This window comes from Barbus barbus (assembly GCF_936440315.1).
Source record: "Barbus barbus genome assembly, chromosome: 34".
NCBI classification, from domain to species: Eukaryota; Metazoa; Chordata; class Actinopteri; order Cypriniformes; family Cyprinidae; genus Barbus; species Barbus barbus.
Genome location: NC_136762.1, coordinates 946,019 through 961,548, shown reverse-complemented (window position 1 = coordinate 961,548; position 15,530 = coordinate 946,019). Strand labels below are relative to the sequence as shown.

Below are 15,530 nucleotides of genomic sequence, written 5' to 3'. Positions count from 1 at the left end.
ATTTTATTAGGGTAAACATATACAACCTTTTTGTGAGGGTTTGTTTTTATTTGTCTCTCTGTATAATTTTAAATACTAAGTTATAATAAGTTAATTTGATTTGTGTCCATCATGATGCAAATGATAAAATTGCAAGTCTTCTGATATGTATTCATCATCATACACTGGATTTTCAGAATAGACATGAACACATGATTATTAAACACATTTTTAAAATGAATTTCCTGCAAGAATTACTATATTGTGATGTATAGCATTACGTAATTTAAAATTACTCATACATCATGTAATATTTTGATCGTACCATCCACCCTATACTTTATGGAAATGTATTTCAACCACAAAATAAAAATATCAAAAAGGTAATTGTGACTTTTTATCTCTCAATTCTGACTTTTTTTTCTCACAGATGAGTTATTTTTCACAATTCAGACTTTTTCCCTTAATTTTATATCTCACAATTGAGAGTTATTAATTGTGGGATGTAAACTTTCACCGAATTGAGAGTTTATATCTTGTAGTTCTCAGAAATGTTATATATTGCGTTGTTATTAATTTAAAGTTATTAATTGTGAGCTATAAATGTGCAATTCTGACTTTTTTCTCGTAATTGCGATTTTATATCTTGTCACAATTCTGACTCTTTTTCGGAATTTATCTTGCAATTATCAGTTACTAATTACGAGATATAAACTAAGAATTATGGAAATAAAATGTCAGAATTGTGTGATGTAAACTTTTTCTCAGAATTGCGGGTTTATCTCGCAATTAATAACACTTAAAATGTCAAATTAGAATTCTGAGGGAAAGAAATCTGAATTGTAAGATATAAAGTCTTAATTGCGAGATAAAAAGTACCTTTTAGACTCTTTTTTTAACACCTAAGTTTACTTCAGTATCTTATAGGGGTATCGTTTCTCTGTGCCTCTATCGTTATATCTGTGGTGAGGACTCTGCTATTCTTTGATACTGAGAACGATTTGAGAACTGTATCTTTATCGTTATATTTATAGTTATCGTTCTTGGTGCCTTGAGACTCCTAAATAGATATTTTACCACTTTTTTGTTACAAATTATGTAGGAAAAGTAATAGATTAATTTATTACAAGAGTGCTCCTCAAAAATCTTCATCATAACAGGAGTTTCTGACTTTTGTCACGCTTTAGAAATGATCATAAATTATATCTCAACTGAATCTCAAAATTCATCTTTTGCAAACCATTTTAAAATCAGACATTGCACTACCATGGAAATAGTATATTAAAATCTTATTACAAAATATTTTCGTTCATGAATTATAACAATTTAAGTTTGGATAGTGCATTTTCATATGTTCACAAATGGGAGGGACAGTTAAAGGGTTACATTTTTATTCTGTGGTGGAAATAATCTTCTGTAATACTTTGTGCAGTTCAGATGCTGTGGTGTTTTTGCTGCATCGGCATGTGTGTGTGTGCGGGGGGGCAGGTCAGGGCAAAAGGCAGCACTAAACATCACACATCTGACACACTGCGGTTTGTTTTAATTGTCAAACACAAGCACAGTGTGACGTCATCCCCGCAGGAATCAAGCACGCGCTGACGTCCGGATGCAGCCGGCCGAGTGTCATTCACACAACACTGTCCACACAGACCCCCGACCGAGAGCAACCGCTTGACCCACACCCTAACGCTAACCTCTGACCTCTCGCCGTGTGCAGGTGCCAACCCCTTACAGAAGAACGACCTGGGCCACACGCCGCTGACGTACGCCAAAGAGGGAGAGATGGCCACGCTGCTCAAAGAGTCCCAGAACACGGTAAAACACGGCAAAATCATGGTGAATTCAGCTTCTTTAGACGAGAAAATACACACAAAACGCTAGAAGGTGGGGTTTTTTGACAGACTGAAAGTCACTCAAAACTGTTTCATCTTTTGGAAACTTGTTCAAACGGTCAATACCTTACTTTATAAATAGTATTTAATAATATATGTGACCCTTGAGCACAAAACCAGTCTCAAGTCGCTGGGGTATATTTGTAGCAATAGCCAACAATACATTGTATGGATCAAAATTATACATTTCTCTTTTATGACAAAAATCATTAGGATATTAAGATCATGTTCCATGAAGCTATTTAGTAAATATATCAAAACTTCATTTTTGATTAGTAATATGCATTGCTAAGAACTTCATTTGAACAACTTTAAAGGAGATTTTCTCAATATTTAGATTTTTTTGCTCCCTCAGATTCCAGATTTTCTAATAGTTGTATCTCAGACAAATATTGTCCTATCATAACAAACCATACATCAATGGAGAGATTATTTATTCAGCTTTCAGATGATGTATAAATCTCAATTTCACAAAAATTGACCCTTATGACTGGTTTTGTGCTCCAGGGTCACATATAATATAAGTATTATTCCCTATTACTCAAAACAAGATCCTTGTCTTAGTGTCGACTTCAAATTTTCATTACAAAACTTTATAATAGCCTTCATTATCTATATCAACCCATTTATTAGTTTAATTTGTTATTATGTGATTTGCAGCACTACATAAATGAGTAAAGTTAGAGAAATATTGATTTTAAAATTATTTTAAAAAACCAATAACCAGTAATTATATATGACTGGAAAAGTCATGGAAATACGTTGATCAAATACGGGAATGCTGTAAAAAAAAAAAAAAAGATATATATATATATATATATACATTTTTATATTTTCATTTTAGTTGGAATTTGTCATTTTTCTTTTCTTTTTTTTTGTTTTGTTTGTTTAGTTATTTTAGTTAAACTAAATGAAAGGAGAAATGCTGCTTTGCCAACTAGCAGAAATTAGAAAAATATGTTAAAAAATATATGTTAAATAATTGAACACATTTGACCCTGGTAAAGTCCTGTGGAATCCGTCTCCAGATCTCATCAGTTCAGGGTGATAATGTGTGTGTAATCTGCTGATTTGTGTGTATTTACTCTGATTAAGGCTGTAATCCACAGTAATCCTGTTGGAGGCTTGATGAGCTGCAGGTGAAACCATCATGATCCCGTATAAGATAAATGCAACTATATTATCACAGCCCTATATATAAAATTGGACGTCCAACTTTATTTACTCACGTAAAGCAATATATACTCTATTGCACTGAAATAATGTGTTATGAAAAGCACTATATAAATAAATTTGACTTCTCTTTACATACTGAAAATATGCAGAAATATTATGAGGAGAGAAGACACTTGTTATAACAAAGTTTGCTGGACTTTATATTATATATTACTAAATGTTATAGGACTTTAAATTATATAATGCTATAAATCGTACTATAATATGATAGTGGTTTCAAAAGGCTTCAAATTTTTGCGATTGATATCAAATTGAAATAACTTAGTTTAGTTGCAGTTGAATTTGATTGTCATTCAATTTCTTTATATTTTGTGACAATAAAATATAAGTATTTGTAAAATTTTGTAAATGCGTAAATATAAATGTTAATTTTGTAAATAAAATCTGACGTTAAGTGTAACTGAATTTATTTGTTTGTTTGTTTATTATATTTATAATTTATTTATTTATCCTGTAGCTCAAACAGTAGGCCATGGGTTCGATTCCCAAGTAAAGCAGGAACTGATCAAATGTAAACCTTGAATGCAGTGCAAATCGCTTTGGATGAAAGCATCTGTCAAGTGCATACACTGCAACTGTGCCAGATTGTTTTCTGTTATTGAAACATTATTTCACACAGTTGAATTCATTCACGTTCATTTTCCTCCCTGTATTGTTGTGTGTGTGTGTGTGTCTGCGTGTGTGTGTCTGCGTGTGTGTCTGCGTGTGTCTCTGCGTGTGTGTCTGTGTGTGTGTCTGCGTGTGTGTCTGTGTGTCTGTGTCTGTGTGTGTGTGTTTGTGTCTCTGTGTGTGTGTGTGTGTGTGTGTTTGTGTTTGTGTTTGTGTTTGTGTTTGTGTTTGTGTTTGTGTGTGTGTGTGTGTGTGTGTGTGTGTGTGTGTGTGTGCGTGTGTGTGTGCGTGTGCGTGTGTGTGTGCGTGTAGTTTGCGGAGGCGCAGCGGAAGCGAGAGGCGGAGGAGAGGAGGAAGTTTCCTCTGGAGCGCAGACTGAAGGAGCACATCATTGGACAGGAAGGAGCCATCAATACAGTCGCATCAGGTACACACACACACACACACACACACACGAGCCCCAGTGCATGATGGTCCACACAGCTCCAGGCTTGAGTGTCTGTCTGCTCAACTCTGCTGATTGCATTTGCATCTAGTAAATGCTCTGTTTGGACTGGACAGTTCAGAGAGTTACGTCTGTGACTGTCTTCCTTTCATTTCCTCTGTGTTTGTGGGTGCAGATAATTCATTAATGCAGATTTGAGTGTGTGTGTGTGTGTGTCTCTCTCTCTCTCTCTCTCTCTCTCTCTCTCTCTATGTGACTGAGTGTGTGTGTGTGTGTGTGTGATTGAGTGTATTACGCAGCTGCTCCAGAGTTACGTCTGCTTCTTAACTCAATTACTGCTCCTTCCTGCCGGCGTCTCCGTCTCTTCATCACTTCCTGTGTCGTTCTGTTTCCAGCAGATCGGTTGACTCTCTCCAGTCCTCATGTTTGTTGTCTCTCCTCATACTTCATTTCTTTTCTTTGATTTTTCTTTTGTGTATGCGCGTGTGTGTGTGTGTGTGTGTGTGTGTGTGTCTCCTCTATGAGTCCCAGGACAGACAGAAAGACAGATATGAGTTAAAACACAATAACATACGCCTCTAATAAATACTGAACACACACACACACCGAGGGGTGTTTGTTTATCGATCAGTGAGCTTTTACAGAAGTGTGTGTGTATGTGTGTGCGCACGCACATATGGGGCAGAGTTTTGCTCAGTTTTGCCCTGTTTGAACTCTGAACAACCCTATTGACTAATACAACGTCTTTAGGGATTGAATTCAGTGCCTAATTGGAAACATTGCAATAAAGCAATATTAATTGAATATTTGTAATCATTTTATAAAAAATTTATTTATTTACTATTATTTTACATTATTTCGGAATGTAATAATAAAATGCAACTTACTAAAAAAAAAATCATAACAAAATTATTATTATTTATTCCCAAACACTGGTAGGTTTGTGAATATTTGTAAAGTTACAAAAAGTTACCTATTTTTATTCCACACTGTAGTAGGTTTGTGAATTTTGTAAAGTTTAATTTTTTTAATAAAAATGCAACTTATACACAACACAATATATAAAACGTTTATATATATATTAATGTATATAAGTTACATTTTTGCAGTTCATGTCTTTATTTAAACGGGTATTTTATATTTTCTGATGTTGTTTTCTGATACATGATGCCAGGATGCTCCAGGTTGATATTCTGGTCTGTAGAGATGACTGCGAGTCCGAGTTCTTCACCTGTTTTTGATCAGCTGCTCTTCTGAGTGTTTTTGCATGTCGTTTGCAGATCTTTGTTCTGCGTGTCCATCAACAGTGAGACGGCTGTCCTTGATAGATAGAGAGAGAGAGAGACAGCAGAGGAAATAGTGACACTTTAGTGAGCCCAATCTCTGCCTCTGATTTGATAAATGGACAGTTATTGCTGTGGCAAATTGTCCCGAAAGCAATTGGATCCCATCAGCACTGTGATAAAACCAGCATTATTGATTTGTGAGAGCTGATACAGTGAATACATTGGCCTGAGTCACAGACACACGCGTGTGCGCTGCTTCTACTGTAATTAAACACACACGCTTCTGCATACATAACATCTGAATATATTTTAATGATCTGATGCAATGAAGCTGCTCTTGTGCATTTGATCAACTTAAACCAGTGTTATTTTAGCATTGATATACTGTAGTTTTTGTTAATATTTTGAATTCGTTATTTTTATATTTTATGTTTCACTTTAATCTGAGATAATTTGTTGTTTTTGTATTTTATAAATTTTACAATATATTCATTTTATTGATCTATTATTTATTATTAATTTATTATTATTTTATTTATTTTACACTAAAATAAAATGAGAAATAGTTCCTTTTTTATATTTAATTTCAGTTAATGTTTATTTTTATTTCAGGTAATAACATTTTTTATGAATTTAACCTTTAACTTTCATAACCCTGACTTTTTACAAGTAGATGCAAAAAACAGAAATGTGTTGGTTTATAGCACTGAAATGATCAAATACTCACAAAGCCATGTCTAAATGCCCGTTTAGAGAGTATTTATTGGTTATGTCTTTAGTGAACGTAATGAATACTACCAATCAAAGGTTTGGAATAATTATAATGTTTCTGAAAGAAGACTTTTCTGTTCACCAACGCTGCATTTATTTGATCAAATATACAATAAAAACAATAACATTGTGAAATATTATTATAATTTAAAAGAACTGTTTTCTTTGTGAATATATTGTAAAATGTTATTTATTCCAATGATGCAAAGCTAAATTTTCAAAAACATTAACAAATCTTAATTTTTCCTTAATTTAACCTGATTTCCTGCAAAAATAACTATATTGTGATTTATATGATCGTTATCATAAAATGCAATTATTCATATTGTGATATAAGATTTAGGTCATATTGCCCACCCCTAGCTGTCATGCATTAAACTGTTGATGATTTTATTATTCATGCATTGTTTTTTCTTTCACACTCAAACACAGTCAAACAGTTAAGTTGGAGACAAATGTGAAACGACACACACACAGCAAGCTGTGGATTGATTCTGGGTTTTGCTCTCAGGGCTAAAGGTTATTGGTGGTGATTATTTTCACTAATGTCATTACAGTCCTCCGTCCCGAGACACAGAGAGCATCACGCTACACATACATCACTGCACACGTGTGTGTGTGTGTGTGTGTGTGAGTGAGAGACGTCCTGGTGCCTTTGAAATGTTCTGTCCCCGGAAGGACAGTGTGTGTACTAAGAGTGACAGGATGCTCTGTGTGTGTGTGTGTGTCATGTTTTAGAGACAAACACACTGTGGATGATCTAGAATTGACAGTAGGTTGTCTTGATAGAAATACTTCATTATAAATGTACTTCTCTTTTTGTGCATTCATTTTTCTAGTCAGTCAGAAAGTAAACAGTTCATAATAAAATAGGGAAAAAAATAAAAAAAACATCTAGACCAAAACACACATAAAGACCAAACCACATTTCATCTGATCTGAAATTTTATTAACTAAATCTAAAACCTACATCTAAAACAAAAAACATTACTTAAAAATGTAATAAACTTCAACTGAAAAAAATAAAAAATAATAAAATTTATTTTAGCATTTAGTATTTTCATTTAGTTTAACTGGATGTACAAAAATAACAAAACAAAAAAAAAACTACATATTTTTTTTTTAAAAGCTAAAACTAATAAAAATCACAAATACAACAAAATTGCTAAAAGTTTTACTGAAATTAAAGTCAAATCATAATATATAAACTAATTCAAAATATGAATAAAACCTGTAATAGTATCTCAGTATACTGTAATAACACTGATGTGAATCAACAGATACAGTTATCAGCTCCATCTGTCTCATAACTGTGAGTGTGTGCACTAGATGAACTACAATGAATGCATATTTCATCTACAACGACAGGGGATATTTATTTATATTTCATTTATATTTGTTGAATAATACATTTCAGTCATCATTGAACATCTACTAAATTTAAAATGTTCCATTTTACCTAATATTTAAGATCGTTGTGTGTTCTTACAGGTGTATTGTCTTATTTTACTGTGAACATGCAGTTATAGTTATGTGATTTATCTTTATACTTGGCAGAATAGCTAATTATTTTAATTGTTATTGTTTTATAAATGTATCTTTATTAAGTATGAGTGTGTTTTATCATTTTGCTGTTTGTGCTGTTTTATAAAAAGCAATATATGTGATTTTTACCACAGTTTATAGACCTGATCATAGAAAGCCTGAAATATAAAAAATTAAAATTGTGATTTCCAGGCCTGGAAATGTCTCATTTTGTTCATCTGTAAGATATCGCATCATCTCTAACAGTCTCTATAAATTATAATTATCCAGTAATAACAACTTACATGTTACAGTTACTTAACCATATCTTGAGAACTAAACAAGTTTTCTTTAAAAAGAGTAAAAATGCAGTAAGTTTTCTGTTAGGGTCAGTGTGTGGGTTATTGTTTTAGTATTTATGACTAGCTGTATATAAAAACAATAGAAGTCTGTGGAATGAACCCATTTAGAGAGCTGAGTAAACGAGTGTGTGATGCTGTTACTTTAAAGACAACTGAATAATTGTTTGTACGCAGCTCAACACAGATAACACAAACATATCTGCTGTAATGACGTCTGATGATTACACACACACACATCAGATCAGCACTAGCGGCAGAGGATGAACACACACACACACACACATATGCGCTGGTTGCCATGGTGAGCGTGTGTTATCGTGCCGTGTCTCTGCTGGATCTATTCTAACCTGATTTAGTTGCTCCAGCATTGCAGCAGCGTAATGAAATTAGTGTGTGTCTAATGGTGCAGAGAGGCCTGTCTCGCTCTCGTCTGTCTCTCTCTCCGTCATTCTGTCTTCCCTCACTCTTTGTCTTATTTTTTAAAAGCATTTGCTCTCGTCCGGTCTGTCTGTCCTCCTCTCATTACCGTCTGTCTGTCTGTCTAGAGTTAATTATTGTCTGTTTTTCTCCGCAGCTATTAGGAGGAAGGAGAACGGCTGGTACGATGAAGAGCATCCCCTCGTCTTCCTCTTCCTGGGCTCATCTGGAATTGGTAACTTCTTTCTTTTCCCAACAATATTAACCCTGTATCTCTTATATTATAAGTATTTTTTTGGGAATAAAAGCATCTGTTAAATGCAAATCTTGGTTTGTTTTGTTGTTCATCCAGATGCACAAGCGTCTCTTTTCAAGTAGTCACATAGGAGTTCTGTAAAATTCTCCCATCAGAAGTGATTTACAGTCTAATATAAAATTCATAGATGCGTTTATTCACCAGATCTGTCATTTATGTGTACGTGATGAACATAAACGCGTTCAGTTGTGGAGTCAGACAGGCCTCTGGCATGATCTACTTCCTGCGGTCACACCGTATGATTTTTACCACACGTCAGTCGACGACTTTGTTTCTGTTTTTTTTTTTTTTTTTTGATGCAAGAGACTGCAAGATGTCGTCTTTCAGACTAGTGGAAAGAAAACATCCTAAATACACATTTAAGTGTTTATTTTATTGCACTTCATCTATTTGCATCTGTAGATTTCAATTACAATGCATACTTATACATGGACAGGCTGTTTTCTTGAATTTATTTTTAGACTTCAGCAGCACTTACATACACCAAATCTTAGAGTTTTATTCCTATCTATATTCTGAAGGTTTTTACTGAAGGGTTTGTTAATATATCATTCACACGAATTTATACAAAAACGTTTCCCTAAAAACACAGCAAAAATACATATCTTTAAATGTTATAAGTTTGTTTCTCCACTTCAGCAGCACTTAGACACCAAATCTTAGAGTTTTATTCCTATCTATAATATGAAGGTATTTACTGAGGGGTTTGTTTATATATCATTCAAGTGGTTTTTATTATTGCACTTAATCTATTTGCATCTGTAAATTTCAGTTACAATATATATCTCTTTAAAGGCCGTTTCTCAAAATGAGTTTGTTTCTCCACTTCAGCAGCACTTACATACTCCAAAACTTAGAGTTTTATTTGTATCTATATTCTGAAGGTTTTTACTGAGGGGTTTGTTCATATATTATTCACACCGACTTATACAATATTTTATTCCTAAAAACATAGCGAAAATGCATTTTTTTCTGTTTATTGACGGTATTTTCTGATTTATGGAGTGATAAAAACAGATATCTAAAATCCCCTCTATAAAAACCTTTAACGCTAATATGTAAACCTAATCAAACTAAATTTTTGCACCTAGCATTATCTGGTGTTCAGATCTATTTTCTGGATATTTGTGCAAATTAGTTCATATTTAATTCAATATTGCATAATTTGCGTATTTAAACAACAATTCATACAAAACTATCTTAATGTACTGTGATTAAACTGTGGAAAATATGAAATCTATTTGTTATCTAACTGTTACCTGTGCTGTCTCTGTTTAAATTAAATGCACTCAAGTTTTGAGCATAAGCATAAACACACAGAGCCTCACAGAGACGATCTAGTGTCGTGAGTGTTTGTTTCATGCGCTTTGATTGATGAAGAGACGTTTCTCCTATCGCCAGCGGCATGTCTGATCACTCGCCATCAATATTCAACAAGTCCCTCCACTTACCATATATGCGTTTATTAAAATTCATAAGAGCGATATTTACTCTCACAGACTACATTACCCTGAGAGAAGAATGAAGGGAGGGAGAGATGATGGACACACATGCCACGAGACACCAGTAAAATAAACACACAGCATGAAGTGATCTCTCTCCCTGACTGGAAAGAGTCATCTTTTCTCACAGATAGACTCATTGATAATGAGTCAAAACTGCTCGCGTCTTCATCAAACTCTGTCTGTCACGTGACCGCTGTGATATTTCTAGCATTTCTGGTTTTATTGTTTGATGAAATGAATTGCATAGGCGCAAATAAATGTTTGACTGTTGTTTTTGCAGGTAAAACTGAGCTGGCCAAGCAGGTGGCGCGATACATGCATAAAGACATTAAGAAGGTCAGTCAGTAAAAAAGCCGCCTTTTGAAATTATTGGCTTCTCGTGAAGGGCAAATTACAAGATTCTGTCGCTCTTTTATACAGGGTTTCATTCGGATGGACATGTCTGAATTTCAGGAGAAACATGAGGTAAGACACACACACATTTTAGCACAGAATTCAGTCAAAGTGTCTCAGTAACTGGATTTTGAAAGATGTTCAAAAAGAACAAATGCATTTGTCTGCCATTAAACGAGATGTGTTAGTATTCAGATTGTTTAACTGAATTGCTTAGTAACATGACATCAGTTGATCTGAAAGAGAATTAGAAGACAGTAGAAGGATGTTTACAGCAGGGATTCCCAATTGTTTTTGTCAGCAAAAACTTGTTTACAGCCAAAGATATTTACAAAAATGTACTTGACATCCCCTTACAGATTTTAAGTTAATATTTCATTTTTATTTTTAATTTTAATAATATTATAATTTTAATGTTATTAATGGTCTCTGCATGCATCATCTTTTTGTGTTTTAGTGTTTCATTTAAATGTTTGTTTTTATTTAGATTATTATTTTTAAATATTATTTATTTTTAACGTTTTTAATATTTAATATTAATATTTAGTATTTAATTTAACGTTTTTATGATCTCATGCATTTTAATTACGATTTGTATTTTAATGAGTTTTAAAAAATATATATATATTTTAAAAAATATTTAACTCATTTTTTGTAAAGTGTTTCTTCGTTTTTGTTTTTTACATGTATTCATTTTTATTTGACATTTTAGGATTAATACATTTTTGTTTAATTTTTATTATTTAAATATGTATTTATATTGTATTTGTCTGAATTAATTCATTTTTGCAAGTGTTTTATTTTGATAGTTTTTATTTGACTTATTTATTTACTTTGACATTTTAATTTAATTTTTTTTTTTTTTAATTCATTTTGATTTCACATTTTTATGATTTAATTAGTTTTTAGCAAGTGCTTTATTTGGATTGTTTTTGTTTTAAAATTATTCATATAAAATGTATATATTTTTTTAATTGAATTAACAAGTTTGAGAAATCCTGACCTACACTAATATCTGCTGTGGAGTATCTGCAAATGCATAATGTGCGTGTGCTATGAATTGCATACAGTAATGTTGTGTGAAGTTGAGCTTGTGTGTCTAGAAGTCTGTTTCTGGTTTAGCAGGAGCAGATCTCTGCGCTCTGAACAGAGGTTTTCTTCTCCTGTGTTTCTCCTTCATAAGCCGTTTAGTCTCACTGTTACACAGTGACCTTAGACTGAGCCTAAACACACACAATTCAATCACACACTCTTATTGTATTGATAGAGGACTGTCACTGTCACTCTGCTGGGCTGGATGAATGGGGTGTGGGGGGGTGTGTTTTGATCTAATCATTGAGTTGATCCCCTTGGAGGTCAGATCTGCCCAGTTCGCATCTTCTTTGTCTTTCATGTCTATGTTCTGTCTTCCTCTCCTCTCTCTCAGGTGGCAAAGTTCATTGGTTCTCCTCCTGGATATGTGGGTCATGAAGAAGGTGGTCAGCTGACCAAACAGCTCAAACAGTGTCCGAACGCCGTGGTTCTGTTCGATGAGGTGGATAAAGCTCATCCAGATGTGTTGACCATCATGTTACAGCTCTTTGACGAGGTACAGGTTCACTTCGTTAGCAAACTCAGTCATCTGTGAGAACAGACTGATTTAGTACCATAATATAGTTATATATCCAACTTAATATATAGAGCTGGACGATAATATATAGAGCTATGCGATTAATATAGTTATATATCCAACTTTATATTTAGAGCTGGACGATAAAATAGTTATATATGGAGCTGCTTGATAATATAATTATATATCCAACTTCATATATAGAGCTGGACGATAATATAATTATATATAGAGCTGTGTGATAATATAGTTATATATCCAACTTTATATATAGAGCTGGACGACAGTATAATTATATATAGAGCTGTGATAATATAGTTACAGGTACATCTCAAAAAATTTGAATATCATGAAAAAGGTCAATATTTTTTGTCACTCATCTCAGAAAGTGAAACCCATATATTATATAGATTCATTACACATAGAGTGAAATATTTCAAGCCTTTATTTCTTGAAATTTTGATGATTATGGCTTACAGATAATGAAAACCTAACATTCAGTGTCTCAGAAAATTAGAATATTACATAAGATCAATAAAAAAGGGATATTTTAAACAGAAATGTCTCTGAAAACTATGTTCATTTACTGTATATGTACTCAATACTTGGTTGTGTCTCCTTTTGCATGAATTACTGCCTCAATGCGGCGTGGCATGGAGGTGGTCAGTCTGTGGCACTGCTCAGGTGGTATGGAAGCCCAGGTTGCTTTGATAGCGGCCTTCTGGTCATCTGCATTGTTGGGTCTGGTGTCTCTCATCTTCCTCTTGACGATACCTCAGAGATTCTCTATGGGGTTCAGGTCAGGCGAGTTTGCTGGCCAATCAAGCACAGTAACACCATGGTCACTGAACCAGCTTTTGGTACCTTTGGCAGTGTGGGCAGGTGCCAAGTCCTGCTGGAAAATGAAATCAGCATCTCCATAAAGCTTGTCAGCAGAAGGAAGCATGAAGTGCTCTAAAATCTCCTGGTAGATGGCTGCGTTGACTGTGGACTTCAGAAAACACAGTGGGCCAACACCAGCAGATGACATGGCAGCCCAAATCATCTCTGACTGTGGAAACTTCACACTGGACTTCAAGCAACATGGATTCTGTGCCTCTCCACTCTTCCTCCAGACTCTGGGACCTTGATTTCCAAATGAAATGCAAAATTTACTTTCATCTGAAAAGAGGACTTTGGAGCACTGAGCAACAGTCCAGTTCTTTTTCTCCACAGCCCAGGTAAGATGCTTCTGACGTTGTCTCTGGTTCAGAAGTGGCTTGGTAGCCCTTTTCCTGAAGACGTCTGAGCGTGGAGACTCTTGATGCACTGACTCCAGCTTCAGTCCACTCCTTCTGAAGCTCTCACAAGTGTTTGAATCAGCTTTGCTTGACAGTATTCTCAAGCTTGCGGTCATCCCTGTTGCTTGTGCACCTTTTCCTACCCAAATTCTTCCTTCCAGTCAACTTTGCATTTAATATGCTTTGATACAGCAATCTGTGAACAGCCACAGCTTTCAGTAATGACCCTCTGTGACTTACCCTCTTTGTGGAGGACGTCAGTGTTCATCTTCTGGATCATTGCCAAGTCAGCAGTCTTCTCCATTATTGTGATTTCAAAGAACAAGAGATATCCGGAATTTATACTGTAGAGATGGTCATTAATTGAAACTCAAATGTAAATATTCTAATATTTTGAGACCCTGAATTTTTTATTTTCATGAGCTGTAAACTCTAAAAAAAAAAAAAACTTTTGAAATGTTTTACTTTACATGTAATGAATCTAAAATATATGAAAGTTTCACTTTTTGAAATGTTACAAGAAAAAATGAAATTTTTCATGATATAATTTTTTTTTGAGATGTACCTGTATATATCCAACTTTATACACTCACCTAAAGGATTATTAGGAACACCATACTAATACTGTGTTTGACCCCCTTTCGCCTTCAGAACTGCCTTAATTCTACGTGGCATTGATTCAACAAGGTGCTGAAAGCATTCTTTAGAAATGTTGGCCCATATTGATAGGATAGCATCTTGCAGTTGATGGATATTTGTGGGATGCACATCCAGGGCACGAAGCTTATGTTCCACCACATCCCAAAGATGCTCTATTGGGTTGAGATCTGGTGACTGTGGGGGCCATTTTAGTAAAGTGAACTCATTGTCATGTTCAAGAAACCAATTTGAAATGATTCGAGCTTTGTGACATGGTGCATTATCCTGCTGGAAGTAGCCATCAGAGGATGGGTACATGGTGGTCATAAAGGGATGGACATGGTCAGAAACAATGCTCAGGTAGGCCGTGGCATTTAAACGATGCCCAATTGGCACTAAGGGGCCTAAAGTGTGCCAAGAAAACATCCCCCACACCATTACACCACCACCACCAGCCTGCACAGTGGTAACAAGGCATGATGGATCCATGTTCTCATTCTGTTTACGCCAAATTCTGACTCTACCATCTGAATGTCTCAACAGAAATCGAGACTCATCAGACCAGGCAACATTTTTCCAGTCTTCAACCGTCCAATTTTGGTGAGCTCGTGCAAATTGTAGCCTCTTTTTCCTATTTGTAGTGGAGATGAGTGGTACCCGGTGGGGTCTTCTGCTGTTGTAGCCCATCCGCCTCAAGGTTGTGCGTGTTGTGGCTTCACAAATGCTTTGCTGCATACCTCGGTTGTAACGAGTGGTTATTTCAGTCAAAGTTGCTCTTCTATCAGCTTGAATCAGTCGGCCCATTCTCCTCTGACCTCTAGCATCAACAAGGCATTTTCGCCCACAGGACTGCCGCATACTGGATGTTTTTCGCTTTTCACACCATTCTTTGTAAACCCTAGAAATGGTTGTGTGTGAAAATCCCAGTAACTGAGCAGATTGTGAAATACTCAGACCGGCCCGTCTGGCACCAACAACCATGCCACGCTCAAAATTGCTTAAATCACCTTTCTTTCCCATTCTGACATTCAGTTTGGAGTTCAGGAGATTGTCTTGACCAGGACCACACCCCTAAATGCATCGAAGCAACTGCCATGTGATTGGTTGATTAGATAATTGCATTAATGAGAAATTGAACAGGTGTTCCTAATAATCCTTTAGGTGAGTGTATATAGAGCTGTGTGATAATATAATAATAATTACATTTATATAGCGCTTTTCTGCTTTTCTAAGCACTCAAAGCGCTCTACATTGTGAGGGGTGG

At 34.9% G+C, this 15,530-nt stretch overlaps 2 protein-coding genes across 2 annotated transcripts in view; one reads left to right on the top strand and one right to left on the bottom strand.

Moving 5' to 3' along the window:
- LOC306854576 (transmembrane O-methyltransferase homolog) overlaps positions 1-15,530 on the bottom strand; it is a gene marked incomplete at its 5' end in the record, with an annotated part of 605,488 nt that overhangs the window by 484,037 nt on the left and 105,921 nt on the right. The gene's annotated exons all lie outside the window — the stretch shown is intronic.
- LOC306854574 (mitochondrial disaggregase-like) overlaps positions 1-15,530 on the top strand; it is a 48,117-nt gene that overhangs the window by 29,889 nt on the left and 2,698 nt on the right. The window contains exons 6-11 of the mRNA XM_079392709.1: positions 1,700-1,797; positions 4,032-4,146; positions 8,682-8,759; positions 10,626-10,681; positions 10,766-10,810; positions 12,165-12,326. Coding sequence (XP_079248835.1) covers positions 1,700-1,797; positions 4,032-4,146; positions 8,682-8,759; positions 10,626-10,681; positions 10,766-10,810; positions 12,165-12,326 — 554 coding nt within the window. The remainder of the gene's footprint in view (positions 1-1,699; positions 1,798-4,031; positions 4,147-8,681; positions 8,760-10,625; positions 10,682-10,765; positions 10,811-12,164; positions 12,327-15,530) is intronic.